Source organism: Megalobrama amblycephala, linkage group LG19 (assembly GCF_018812025.1).
Source record: "Megalobrama amblycephala isolate DHTTF-2021 linkage group LG19, ASM1881202v1, whole genome shotgun sequence".
In the NCBI taxonomy this organism is placed as follows: domain Eukaryota; kingdom Metazoa; phylum Chordata; class Actinopteri; order Cypriniformes; family Xenocyprididae; genus Megalobrama; species Megalobrama amblycephala.
In genome coordinates, this window is record NC_063062.1 from 3,880,748 (window position 1) to 3,895,606 (window position 14,859).

General features: G+C 40.5%; 1 protein-coding gene across 15 annotated transcripts in view; it reads left to right on the top strand.

Moving 5' to 3' along the window:
* The window catches only part of ryr1b (ryanodine receptor 1b (skeletal)), a 123,620-nt gene that overhangs the window by 40,227 nt on the left and 68,534 nt on the right, over window positions 1-14,859 (top strand). For all 15 annotated transcript variants that reach the window (XM_048168722.1, XM_048168711.1, XM_048168715.1 and 12 more), the window contains exons 26-40: window positions 941-1,146; window positions 1,289-1,463; window positions 2,750-2,958; window positions 3,040-3,392; window positions 5,047-5,176; window positions 5,269-5,429; window positions 6,281-6,443; window positions 6,577-6,663; window positions 6,757-6,983; window positions 8,692-9,136; window positions 11,526-12,089; window positions 12,318-12,518; window positions 13,231-13,342; window positions 13,791-13,934; window positions 14,080-14,353. In XM_048168722.1, the coding sequence (XP_048024679.1) occupies window positions 941-1,146; window positions 1,289-1,463; window positions 2,750-2,958; window positions 3,040-3,392; window positions 5,047-5,176; window positions 5,269-5,429; window positions 6,281-6,443; window positions 6,577-6,663; window positions 6,757-6,983; window positions 8,692-9,136; window positions 11,526-12,089; window positions 12,318-12,518; window positions 13,231-13,342; window positions 13,791-13,934; window positions 14,080-14,353 (3,451 nt within the window). The remainder of the gene's footprint in view (window positions 1-940; window positions 1,147-1,288; window positions 1,464-2,749; window positions 2,959-3,039; window positions 3,393-5,046; window positions 5,177-5,268; window positions 5,430-6,280; window positions 6,444-6,576; window positions 6,664-6,756; window positions 6,984-8,691; window positions 9,137-11,525; window positions 12,090-12,317; window positions 12,519-13,230; window positions 13,343-13,790; window positions 13,935-14,079; window positions 14,354-14,859) is intronic.

Consider the following 14,859-nt stretch of genomic DNA (forward strand, 5'->3'; position numbering starts at 1 on the left):
TGTCCTCTTTAGTCCGGATGACATGGCGTCCCAGTTTTCCAAAAAGAACTTCGAATTTTGATTCATCTGACCACAGAACAGTTTTCCACTTTGCCACAGTCCATTTTAAATGAGCCTTGGCCCAGAGAAAACGCCTGCGCTTCTGGATCATGTTTAGATATGGCTTCTTTTTTTACCTATAGAGTTTTAGCCGGCAACAGCGAATGGCACGGTGGATTGTGTTCACCGACAATGTTTTCTGGAAGTATTCCTGAGCCCATGTTGTGATTTCCATTACAGTAGCATTCCTGTATGTGATGCAGTGCCGTCTAAGGGCCCGAAGATCACGGGCATCCAGTATGGTTTTCCGGCCTTGACCCTTACGCAGATTGTTCCAGATTCTCTGAATCTTTGGATGATATTATGCACTGTAGATGATGATAACTTCAAACTCTTTGCAATTTTTCTCTGAGAAACTCCTTTCTGATATTGCTCCACTATTTTTCACCGCAGCATTGGGGGAATTGGTGATCCTCTGCCCATCTTGACTTCTGAGAGACACTGCCACTCTGAGAGGCTCTTTTTATACCCAATCATGTTGCCAATTGACCTAATAAGTTGCAAATTGGTCCTCCAGCTGTTCCTTATATGTACATTTAACTTTTCCGGCCTCTTATTGCTACCTGTCCCAACCTTTTTGGAATGTGTAGCTCTCATGAAATCCAAAATGAGCCAATATTTGGCATGACATTTCAAAATGTCTAGCTTTCAACATTTGATATGTTATCTATATTCTATTGTGAATAAAATATAAGTTTATGAGATTTGTAAATTATTACATTCCTTTTTTATTCACAATTTGTACAGTGTCCCAACTTTTTTGGAATCGGGTTTGTAAATATTTGATTGGTTTTGTATCATTTATTCAGTTCTAAATTCTTCAAATGTCTTTCTCCCACAGGTGGTCATGGTGTTGAGAACACACGTGGAGATAAAGTGCGTATCTTCAGGGCCGAGAAGCAGTACGCTATCACCTCAGGAAAATGGTACTTTGAGTTTGAGGCCGTAACCACAGGAGAGATGAGGGTGGGCTGGGCTCGACCGAACGTCCGCTCTGATGTTGAGCTTGGTTCTGATGAGCTGGCCTATGTCTTTAATGGAAACAGGGTCAGTGGCGTCATATTAATTTAATTCTGCTGTGTTATATAGTAATTGGACCAACATATATTGTGTGCTGCACAAGTTGCTGATAGACTATTTTGTATAGATGCAATGAATGCTAAATGACTCTCCTCTGCTCTCCCTGAAGGCTCAGCGATGGCACATTGGTAATGAGCCATTTGGTCGTCAGTGGCAGTCTGGTGATGTGGTCGGTTGCATGATAGACCTCACTGAAATGAACATCATGTTCACTCTTAACGGAGAGATGCTGATCAGTGATTCTGGCTCTGAAATGGCCTTCAAAGACATTGAGATTGGAGACGGTGAGGATTTGGGCTATAACAATATTGTTTTTTTTGTAGCACAGTTTATCAGTGGGGTTTCAATGAGGTGTTCTTAGAGGTAATGTTTGTGTTTTTTTAAGCCTTGTTGTTTAGCCAGTCAGGAAAAGTCTGCAGATACTTTTTGGTTAAGTCTCAAGAGGTTTGTTTTCACAGACTCGGATCAATCCTAGTCTGGGATTTAAAAAGCTGTGTAATAGGAAATTTACTTCTGATTGAATAGTTGTTTTTAGTATTAAGGAAAGGGATTCAATGTATTAAAGGGGATAATTCTTCCAAAACTGAAAATACTCATCATTCTTTCTTGCATCAAACACAAAATATTAATTTTTGAAGAATAGCCTGGCTTGGCAGCAACCTAAAGATATCATAAAAACGTTCCATATGATTAATATGCTACATTTTAAGACATGTAAAGCCATTCATCATTGTAATTTAATATGCAAATTTAATTGCAAAATCTAATATGGCTCCTTAGATGTTGATGAAATCTTTGGCACAAAATGCACAAGAATTAATGGCGTTTGACATCAAATGGGGTCAGCATGCAGCTTTAAGTTACAATACGATATGTAAAATGTATATTTTATACATTTTGTGAAATGCTGCGTTTTGCGATAACATATGCTGCATTCATGCTATGTTGTAATAACCATAATTACGAGATGACAACACATGACGTTCTCTGAGCTGTTCATATCCTCAGACTCGGAACTATGCATTTCTATAGTAATGCCAAATTGAATCTGCAGTGATCACATGGTACAAGTTGGAGCTCTCAGAAAATTCCCAGTTTAATTATGTTGTAATTATGAGTTCTATGAGGACGTGAGCCTTTTTTTACAAGTTTTAATCTGGTAATTACAGTAATTATAACATGAACACACCAATATATTGCGATTTATTACCTTTTTTAACTGCAAATGGCCCCAGAGGAACTGATTTAACCTCAGCTTTGAAGTCCATAGCTAAGGCTAATGCTAGTCCCCACGACACAACATTATCATGATTCTTAAGTCACGATACAAAATTATTGCAATTATATACATTTTGTGGCAAGTATTGTGAAAACATACATAGCTATTCATTTCCTTTTTCAACTGCAAATGTCCCCAAAGAAGATCAATACTGGGCAACCATGTATCAGATATATTATATTTGTAAAACAATATTTCTACACAAAATATCGTGATTCTATGTTGTATCGATTTTGTTTTCCCCCACCCCTGCTCTAAATCAGCCTATTTTCTTTATTTTTCTCTCTCCAGGTTTTATTCCAGTCTGCATGTTGGGTCTTTCTCAGGTTGGCCGTATTAACCTAGGTCAGAATGTTAGCAGCCTACGCTACTTCGCCATCTGTGGGCTCCAAGAAGGCTTTGAGCCATTCGCCATCAACATGAAGAGAGACATCACAATGTGGTTCAGTAAGAGCCTGCCCCAGTTTGTCCCAGTTGCCACCGACCACAACCACATTGAGGTATCTTTGTGACATTTATTTGAGTTTAAAGTTAAATATAAAGTATATGGACCCGTTTTAATGTTCTCACGTGACCTGTAGGTCTCTCGCGTGGATGGGACCGTAGACAGCGCCCCCTGTCTGAAAATTACCCACAAAACTTTCGGATCCCAAAACGCCAACACAGACATGCTGTTCTTCAGACTGAGCATGCCTGTAGAGTTCGACCTGACCTTCAAGGTGCCTGCTGGCACCACTCCCCTCACACGGACCCTCACCATCCCTGAGGACCAGGTGCTGGAGGTGGACCCCGACTCTGAATTTGAGGTGCTGAAAAAGTCAGCCAGTCGCAAAGAGCAGGAGGAGAAGGAAAAGGAGCCATCCGTGCCCAAAGATATCCCAAACAGTAAAGAAAATGACAAAGACACTGCATCCGAGAAAGGAAAAAAGAAAGGGTGAGAACTGAGGACTTTTAGGAAGTTTTTATCCTATGATACTTATGCATCTTCCATTTGTCCTGAAGATGCATAAGTATCACAGAATGATCCCATGCAACACGTGTCCCATATTCCATGTGTTCTGGGGATTTATGATAGGGTTTGGTGAAAAACAAACACATTTGTGAGACTCTGTCAGTGCTGCAGTTCACTCCGACTCACCCAAAAAAAACACACAAGTTGTGAGAAATCAAGATTAATAAATATGCATCATGAAATATAATGCCTAGAAATCCCCAAAAAGCATCCGTGTACTTTCTTCACTGAGTTGACAAATGTGAACGCGATAACTTCTTGTTACAACAAACACAACTGATATATTCACCTCAGAGAAGAAGGTACATGGGTTGTATTTCATGTTTCGTTTTTGTTCATCTTGATTTTTCACAACTTGTGTGCTTTTTCTGGGCAGGTCATAGTGAACTGTGGTACAGATAGAGTCTCACGAATGCATAGTCGTGCACAGAAGACCAATGGGCAAGATCAGGGAAAACAAGGTCAATTTTCGGTAGAACTATCCCTTAAAGTCCAAACTGCTGAAGTATCCCTTAAACCCGTTTAGGCTGATACAAGACCCTTCCTCTTCATATCGGAGTCCTGATCACCCTGTCAGGGTTTATTCTGAGATAGCAACTGGCTGGATGTACATTATCCCACTTATTACATGGCTACTTTCCACATAAATAAAGAATTAGACATGAAATATTGATCTATTTTTGAAATAGAGTCAAAATATTTTATTAGCTCTTTAAATGCAAAGCTTCTGCGGAGAGAGCAGTTGCTAGCATGGCAAGTTCAAACTAAATGGACATTTAAGGGATACGGTACAGTCACATCACTTATTAAATGCCATTTCACCACATAAATAATTATGGGGATAAGAGATGAAACTGTTTTAAAATCGTACCTGTTTGTTATGTTATAATCCAACAGTGTACAAAACAATAGTCGCAAAATAGCAGCAGCTGCTTTTGTATGAAACAAGAGAGTGCGAGTCCACGATACTCGTTGACATAATCAAATAACTGTACACAAAATATTGATTTGAGTGAGTTTTAATACTTTATTAGCTCACCAAACGCAAAACTTTGACGAAGAAAAACCATTCCTAGCAAGCGTATAGCACTGCTGACTTCAGTAAATTGGATGAGCCTGTGTTATCTGTTTTCAGCGGTTGTTATATGGGAATAACATACCACTGGATGGTGTGATTGACCAACCAGAATCAAGTATTCTACAGAGATGTGTAATAATATTGCATAACACACTACAGTTGAAATTATAATCAAGTTACATGAGCTTTAGGATCTTTTGCATGACAAAAGATTATTAAAACAATTATTTAAAATGTACTAAAGTAATTTGACATTATTACAAAATGAGCTTTACAAGTGAAAGTGCATACTCGTAGGGAGACCGCAAGTCTTAAGTGTGCCATTTAAGTACACTTAAGTGGCCTTTTATTTCATTAATATTATATTATCTCAAGTGAAGTTTTTTTTATTCTTTTAGGATTTAAAGTACACTGCAAGTGCACATTCAACACAAACACACTTCATTTTTACAAGAAAGTCTCTCATTCATGCTTGACCACTCAAATTTATTCCCTCAGCTTCCTGTTTAAAGCTAAAAAGGCAGCCATGATTACCCCTCCTCCACCTCCACCTCTTATGCCCCGTTTGATGGAGGATGTGGTGCCCGATGATCGTGACGACCCCGAGATCATCCTCAATACAACCACAGTCAGTCTTCATTACATGATCTGTCGTATATGATAGACTTTCTGCTCTTGTTTTATCACTTATCCTTCTCTCTCTCTGTGTCCACTGTGCAGTACTATTATTCAGTCCGTATCTTCGCTGGGCAAGAACCTAGCGGGGTATGGGTGGGTTGGGTTACCCCAGACTTCCACATGTATGACCTCAACTTCGACCTGTCTAAGGTCCGTACTGTGACTGTGACAGTTGGAGACGACAAGGGCAACATACACGACAGGTGAGATTCAGCTCATAAATGTGTCATGTCTAACTATTGAAATATGGGCTATGTGGATAAATACAAGAAGCTGCAGTGCGGAGAAGCTTGTAGTTAAAAATAAATGTTCAGTATAGTGAGGTGATGTAGGTGAATATCGATTTTGGTGATGTAAGAGCACTGCACTAGTGGCCTAGTTTAGAGCGGAAAAAAAGAGAGATTTTACCTTAAGAAACTTCTTTTTACTGTGAAACTGAAAAAGTGTAATGCCTATCATTTATAATATTTATAGTATAGTATTTTGGATGTACAGCACACATTCAAAAATGTTGCCACTTGGAAAAAAAAAAACAGAAAAAAAGATGTTCTTTTAGTATTTTCTAAAAGAAAGGTGAAAATGTAAGAAGCATTAAACTGACATGCATATATTTGACAACCAAATTAAAATAATAAAACTTGTTTTCAGAGAGTATGTTTTGAATTTCTCATCTCTTTGGCAAATTGTTTTCTATTTTAAGGACCAACCTCACAATTTTTTTTGTCAGATTTATGCTTAAATTAAGGAAACACTATTTTTTTTACAATACAGTGAGAAAAATAACTTAATTCAAGACATAATTCATTGTTGAAAACTGCGCTACTTCGTATTTTTTTATCAGAATTATTACAGAATTTATTTGAATTAGAAATCTAACATAAAAATAAAAGTATTCTTCCCTTTGATTAAGCTATAAATATTTGTTCCCTTTCGTGGGAACTATTGACGTAGCGTCTCGTTCCCTTACTCAGGGAACAAGGGTTACATCAGTAACCCGAGACGTTTTTTCATCACTCAGGAATATGACACTTATAATAATCTGTTTGTTTATCAGTATGAGGAGAAGTAACTGCTATATGGTGTGGGGAGGAGAGTTTGGCAGCAGCTCCCAGCAGAGGTTTAGCCAGGAGGATCTAGTGATTGGTTGCTTGGTTGATCTGGCAACAGGTCTAATGAATTTCACAGCAAATGGGAAGGAGATCAACACTTTTTATCAGGTGAGTGCAGCTCATCTCTTTAAAGGCGCTAGTGGCAATTATAAATTCTGTTTTTAACTTTCCCTAGCACCTGTCTTAATTTCTAAACTGTTAGGAGTGCATATTGTTCATTTGAACTCAAATGCCCTCTCAGGTGGAACCCAACACTAAGCTGTTTCCAGCTGTGTTTGTATTGCCAGCCAGCCAGAACATGCTGCAACTGGAACTTGGAAAACTCAAGGTCAGCTTTATCCTTTGCTTCTGCCCTTAAAGTCATCAGCTTTCTTTTACTAAAGATTTAGTTACCTTTCTCACTTTTTTCTCCATCCTGTAGAATATCATGCCTCTTTCAGCAGCCATGTTCCGTAGTGAGCGCAAGAACCCGGTGCCCCAGTGTCCTCCTCGGCTTGATGTTCAAATGCTGACCCCTGTGATCTGGAGCAGGATGCCCAACCACTTTCTGAATCCACAGGTGGGGCGGGTGAGCGAGAGGCACGGCTGGATGGTGGAATGTACAGAACCTCTCACCATGATGGCTCTGCATATACCTGAAGAGAACAGGTACTGTAGGATGAGCTGAGAACAAAAAAATAAAAAAAATAAAACAATCATTTGGGGGGAAAAAACAAAGCAAAACAAATTTATCAAATTTATCAAAAAACAAATCTATCTATCTATCTATCTATCTATCTATCTATCTATCTATCTATCTATCTATCTATCTATCTATCTATCTACATACCTAGCAACCAACCAGGACACCCTAGAACACCCTAGCAACCACATAGCAACAACCTAGCAACCATCTAACAAAAAAAGAACACCCTAGCAACTGCCTAGCCCAAAACCACCCAGAACACCCTAGCAACCACATAGCAACACACTATTAACCTCCAAGCAATGACCCTGAACACCATATTAACTGCATAGCAGCCACCTAGAAAATACCCAGAAAACACAGCAGCACACTAGCAAAAACCCAAAACATAATAGCAATCTCATAGCAACACCATAGCAACCACTAAGCAATGACCCACAGCACCCTAGAAACTTGCTAGCAATGACCCAGAACACCCTATCAAACCCCATCTCAGAGCAAACACCCAGAACACCCTAGCAACCATATAGCAACAACCTAGAAATGACCCAAAACACTCTATAAACCACCTAGCAACCACCCACAACACCCTAGCAAACGCACAGCAACACACTAGTAACCACCAAGCAATGGCCCTGAACACCATTATAACTGCATAGCAACAACCTAGCAGCTACCTAGAAAATACCCAGGAAACACCCTAACAACCACACAACAACACCCTAGCAAAAACCTAGAACACCCTAGCAACACCATAGCAATGACCTACAACACCCTAGAAACTAGCTAGCAATGACCCAGAACACCCTATCAAACCCATCACAGAGCAAACACCCAGAACATCCTAGCAACCATGTAGCAACAACCTAGCAATGACCCAAAACACCCTAGAAACTGCAACCACTCACAACACCCTAGCACCTGCATAGCAACACACCACCAAGCATGACCCTGAACAACATATTAACTGCATAGAAACAATTTAGCAACCACCTATCAAATACCCAGAAAACACCCTAGCGGCCACATAACAACACCCTAGCAACCACATAACAACAACTTAGCAAAAACGCAGAATACCCAAGCAACCACATAGAAACTGCCTAGCAACAACCCAGAACACCATAGCAACCAAATAGTAGCATCCTTGCAACCAGCCAGAACATCCTAGCAACCACATAGCAACACCTTAACAATGACCTAGTAACACCCTAGTAACTGCCTACCAACCAACTAAAACACCTTATCAACTGCATAGCAACACCCTAGCACATCATTATTATTATTTTTTTTAATTCACGTGCCCTCACAAACTTTAATCAAAATAACTTACCCTCCCTCTTGCAACAATATCTCTTCTCTTCTCTGATGACGTGTTTACTGGGCGGGACAAGGCACAAGAGTGGGACAACCTGTCACTCACATGAGATCCACCAATAGCAAACCACAATGATCCAATCAACTCCTTAAGTCCCGCCCTACATTTTTTCATTTGGTTATACATCACAATAAGGAAGAAAGGCCTGTCGCAATTTCTGTTTAATGCTGACTTTAAATTACTTCAAACTTTCTGAACAGGCTTTCCTAAGCCAACATTTATCTAGTATTTGTATCTTTTTTGTCTAGTTATTGTGTATTGTTTGATAGTTGACATATTCCTCTCATATGCAGGTGTATTGACGTCCTGGAACTGTCTGAGCAGCACAACTTGCTGAAGTTCCACTATCACACTCTGATGCTTTATTGTGCCGTGTGCGCGTTGGGCAACAACCGTGTGGCCCATGCCCTCTGCAGCCATGTGGACGAATCCCAGCTCTTCTACGCTATTGAGAATACCTACCTGCCCGGCCCTCTCCGCAGCGGCTACTACGACCTTCTCATCAGTATCCACTTGGAGTCGGCCAAACGCAACCGCTTGGGAACCAACCGCGAGTTCATCATTCCCATGACAGAAGAGACACTCAGTATTAAGCTTTTCCCAGATGCAGAGGCAGCCCTTGACCTGCCAGGAGTGGGCCTCACGACCTGCCTCAGACCCAAGCTACACTTCTCCCCCATCAACTTTGTGGGCACTGACCCAGATCTCTACACTCTAAGCCCCATCATCCCTCTGCAGGTACAGTGGCATCCAATAGTGATTGCTGGTACATTAAAGGGCTTTTCACACTTAAAATAGTTAACCCTGTGTCTTTCTAAACCCAGGATTCTAAACGGAATCCTGGGTTATCTTGCTTCACTTTTCACACTGCTCATAATTTATCCGGGGTTAACAATTAATCCTGGGTATTCATAAGATGACATTTCACACTGTACATTCCTAATCCCTGGGTTAACATTCATATTTGCATGTTTGTGGTGTCAGTGTCATTGATTGGACGAACCGCTATTTACATAAAATCCTCGTATGGACAACTGGTACTATCGAGTTTATACTAAATAGACATTTCGGACTGTAAAGGTAAAAATGAAATAGTCTTCACTAAAATTGTCAAGTTTCCTGTCAGCATTTGACTTTTTTCCTCTCAAACCATGAATTTCCTGTTTATATACAATGCGCAGTGTTTCTGTAACTGTCCAAATCCCGCAAATGCGGGGTTAAAAGTGGTGGAGCAGGGTTTCATAACCCATATTAACTGCATAGCAGCCACCTAGAAAATACCCAGAAAACACAGCATCACACTAGCAAAAACCCAGAACATAATAGCAACACCATAGCAACCACTAAGCAATGACCCACATCACCCTAGAAACTTGCTAGCAATGACCCAGAACACCCTATCAAACCCCATCTCAGAGCAAACACCCAGAACACCCTAGCAACCATATAGCAACAACCTAGAAATGACCCAAAACACTCTAGAAACCACCAAGCAACCACCCACAACACCCTAGTAACCGCACAGCAACACACTAGTAACCACCAAGCAATTACCCTGAACACCATTATAACTGCATAGCAACAACCTAGCAGCTACCTAGAAAATACCCAGGAAACACCCTAACAACCACACAACAACACCCTAGCAAAAAACCAGAACACCCTAGCAACACCATAGCAATGACCCACAACACCCTAGAAACTAGCTAGCAACGACCCACAATACCCTATCAAACCCATAACAGAGCAAACACCCAGAACACCTTAGCAACCATGTAGCAACAACGTAGCAATGACCCAAAACACCCTAGAAACTGCAACCACTCACAACACCCTAGCACCTGCATAGCAACACACTAGTAACCACCAAGCATGACCCTGGTAAAATGCAGTGCTAACCCCGCTTCTAAATGACAAGTTTGAAACGTTCCTTTACCTGGGGTTAAAAGCAGTGTTTAGAACGATGTTAACCCAGGGTTAAGCACAGTGTGAAAAGCCCTATAGATAATACACTAAGAATATAAAGGTGCAGTACTTGATGTCTGAGAAACATTGTTGATATTTGAAATCAGCAGACAATCAGACAAACAGTCGCGGCCTAATGGTTAGAGAGTCGGACTTGTAACCTGAAGGTCACGGGTTCGAGTTTCAGTACCGGCAGGAAATATAGGAGGGGGGAGTGAATGAATAGCTCTCTCTTCCACTCTCATTACCCACAACTAAAGTGCCCTTGAGCAACTCCCAATCACTCACAGGCGCCGCAGCAAAAATGGCTGCTCACTGCTCCGGGTGGTGCATGTTCAATACTCACTGCTGTGTGTTTGCATTTGGATGGGTGAAATGCAGAGCACAAACTGTGAGTATGGGTATCGTACTTGGCTACATGTCACTTCACTTCACAGTGACACTCAAAATTGTCATTAATATTACAACAACAGCATATATCAGTTCTGTGAAACATAGCCAAACCAATGTTACTCAAGTATCAAGGAGAAACAATGCATTAGGCCTTCCCACTTTGGTCTCTCCAGCACTGGAAAACTTTTCTAATATGGACACGAATCCTAAATTCCTTGCCTGATCATAACCCTTCTTTTTCCAGTTATATTCCTCTGATCTTTTCTCTTTTGTAATGTCTCTCAGCTATCTCTCTTTGTCTTTCTTCAAATCTCCCTCTTGCTCACTCTCTCTCCTCCCCCATCATGACTGGACATGCTCCCTACTGCTGATTGGCTACAAGAGTACAAGTTGTAATGCTCAGTCTGATCGGTCCGATCCACTTTGTTGTTTTTTCCTATTTAGACAGCCAGGACTACATACGTACACACATTTTTAAGCAGACACACACAAATATTCACAACATTGTTTGTTTGTGTGTTGATTTCAGTGTTCAACACTGTTTCTAAAAAACTGCTTAATGGACCTTTAAGGACCAACAAGAAAAATTTAAGTATTAACTGAATTCTGATTAAGAATACCTGAGGCATTAAAAAGCAGGTAAAGATCATTGTTATAGCATTTTAATGATACAGTATAGTATGAAGAAATGTTAATAAAGCATTGTATTTTACAGTTGTTGATAGACAATATCTTTGTTAATATATGTGCACTCTTTCTGCTTTTACAGGAGCTGAAGATCAAGGCTCTAAGCATGCTTACAGAAGCCGTGTTTGATGGCAGCCAGGCCATGCGTGATCCTGTTGGGGGCAGCGTTGAGTTCCACTTCGTTCCCATTCTCAAACTCATCAGCACCCTCCTCATTATGGGCATCTTCAACAATGAAGACGTCAAACACATTCTCAAGATGATTGATCCCAGTGTGTTCGGGAAGAAAGAGGAGGCAGGAGAAACAGAGGAACCAGGAGAGGAAGCTGCTCCCAAGGAGGAAGGAGAGGAGGTGAAGGAGAAAGAAGAAGCGGCTGAAGGAGAGGAGGAAGCCGTGGATGAAGGAGTTGGAGAGGAGGAGGAGGAGGAGGATGAAGAGCTGAAAGCTCTGAAGAAGGAGGAGGGAGAGGAAGGAAAAGAGGTTGAGAAGGCGGTGGAGGAGGAGGAGGGAGAGAAAGTAGATGGAGAAAAAGCAGAGGAGGAAAAGGAGGCAGAGGAAGTAGGAGAAGATGCCAAAGAGGAGGAAGAGGAGGCACCAGAGGAGGGGCTACTTCAAATGAAGCTGCCAGAGTCTGTAAAACTGCAGGTAAATTTAATCTTTAATCTCTAATTTAATCTATCCATCCTTCTATTCATCCATCCATCCATTCATCATCCTTCTAGTCATCCTTCTGTTCATCCATCTATCATCTATCTATCTATCTATCTATCTATCTATCTATCTATCTATCTATCTGTCTGTCTGTCTGTCCATTTTTCTCTCATTAGTACTTTTTTAACACTGTCTTTGTCTGTCTCTCCCCCTCTCTTTTAGATGTGTACCCTTCTACAGTATTTCTGTGACTGTGAGCTCAGACACAGAGTTGAGGCTATTTTGGCATTCTCTGATAATTTTGTACTGCAGATCCAGTCAAACCAACGTGAACGATATAACGAACTAATGAGAGCATTTACTATGTCTGCTGCAGAGACGGCTCGCAGGACCAGAGAGTTCCGCTCTCCTCCTCAGGAACAAGTATAAGACGCACTTCTACTTTAAGCTCTTCTTTAAAGGTGCCATCGAACGTTTTTTTACAAGATGTAACATAAGTCTAAGGTGTCCCCTGAATGTGTCTGTGAAGTTGCAGCTCAAAATACCCCATAGATTTTTTTTAATACATTTTTTAACTGCCTATTTTGAGGCATAATTAGAAATGCGCAGATTCAGGCTGCGGCCCCTTTAATTGCTCGGGCTCTCCGCCCCCTCCCGAGCTGTCGACTCTGTCATTGCATAAACAAAGTTCACACAGCTAATATAACCCTCAAAATGAATCTTTACAAAGTGTTCGTCATGCAGCATGTCTAATCGCGTAAGTATGCTATTTATTTGGATGTTTACATTTGATTAAAGGCGTTAATACTGGCTGCCCTTGTGTAATGCCTTGAACATGGGCTGGCATATGCAAATATTGGGGACGTACATATTAATGATCCCGACTGTTACGTAACAGTCGGTGTTATGTTGAGATTCGCCTGTTCTTCTGAGGTCTTTTAAACAAATGAGATTTATATAAGAAGGAGGAAACAATGGAGTTTGAGACTCACTGTATGTCATTTCCATGTACTGAACTCTTGTTATTCAACTATGCCAAGATAAATTCAATTTTCAATTCGATGGCACCTTTAAACCCACATATGATTTAACTGCTTTCAGGAAGACTGATTACTGATTGTGAGCATATTTGTAGGTTTTCCTGTTGACTAACTTCAAGAACAGCCCAGAAGATGAGGATTGCCCCGTGCCAGAGGATGTGCGGGAAACCCTCCAGAATTTCCACAATGACCTCCTAAATCACTGCGGTCAGTGTTCAAAACATCCCACAAAATTACTGTACGACCACATTACAACACTGAAAAATCACCTGAAAACTGATTCAGTTCTTCTTCTTGAAGATTCAAACTAACAAATTATGACACACAAAAATGATGAAGAAGACCTAAGCCGCGTTCAGACTATCAGTCCAAATCTGATTTTTGTGCGAATACAATCATATTTAGCAAGTGTGAATGGCAAAATATTGCATTTTTGGAAATCTTTTTCAGTGTGAATGCTTGCGGGGGACACAAATCAGATCTGAACAGTTGTGATACACATTGTGGACAGTCATTTAGATCAGAGTCATTTAGATCAGATTCCAATTGGATAAACAAATTATCGGATGTGAACATAGCCTTAATGACTGACCAAGTCTGGACAAAAAAAATCTGGACTATGTGGTTCTTACCCATATTTGTTTTTGTACCTCAGGTGTCCACATTGAAGAAGAAGCGGAGGAAGAAGAGGTAGAAGCGTCTCTGAAAGGGAAACTGCTCAGTTTGGTGGAGAAGGTCAAGAACTTTAGGAAGAAAAAGGAAGAAGAGGAGCCAGAACCAGAGGAAGAGCCCAAACCTGGTGAGAAAATGTAGTAAAACATCTTGAGAAGGTTGTTCAGATTCATCTCTCTCATGGTTGCACCACTTTCCTCAACTATAGATCAAAATGTTCTTTTTTTACTGTGTGTTTGTCTAAAGTTTCTGGATGTCATTCTATTCCTCAGGTACTTTACAGGAGCTGATATCCCACACGATGATCCATTGGGCTCAGGAGTCCTTTATTCAGAACCCTGAGCTGGTGCGGCTTATGTTCAGTCTTCTCCACCGGCAATATGACGCACTTGGAGAGCTGACCCGCGCCCTGCCAAAAGCTTATGCCATCAATGCCGTGTCCATACAGGACACAATGGACCTGCTGGAGTGCCTGGGTCAAATCCGCTCCCTGCTCATCGTCCAAATGGGCCCGGAAGAGGAGAGGCTTATGATCCAGAGCATTGGGTGAGTACATCAAATGACTGCTGAGCAGATACAGTACAGTGCTTGACATCTCAGCCCATATTTGATGTACATTGCAGTTCAAAAGTTTGGGGTTGGTAAGATTTATTAATGTTGTTAAAAGAAGAATTTTATGCTCACCAAGGGTGCATGATAAAAGAATACAGTAAAACAGTAATATTGTGAAATGCTATTACAATTTAAAATAACTGTTTTCTGTAATTTAAAATGTAATTTATTATGGCAAAGCTGAATTTTCAGCATCGTTACTCCAGTCTTCACGGTCACATGATCCTTCAGAAATCATTCTAATATGCAGATTTGATGCATTTTTTAATGAATAGAATGTTCAAAAGAACACCATTTATTTGAAATATACATATTTTGTAACATTATAAATGTCTTTCTTCTTTCACTTTTGATCAATTTAATGTCTTTCCTGAAAGTATTGTCTTTCTATTAATTTTCATTAAAAAAAAAAAAAAAAAACTTTGTTCTCTTTGTCCTGA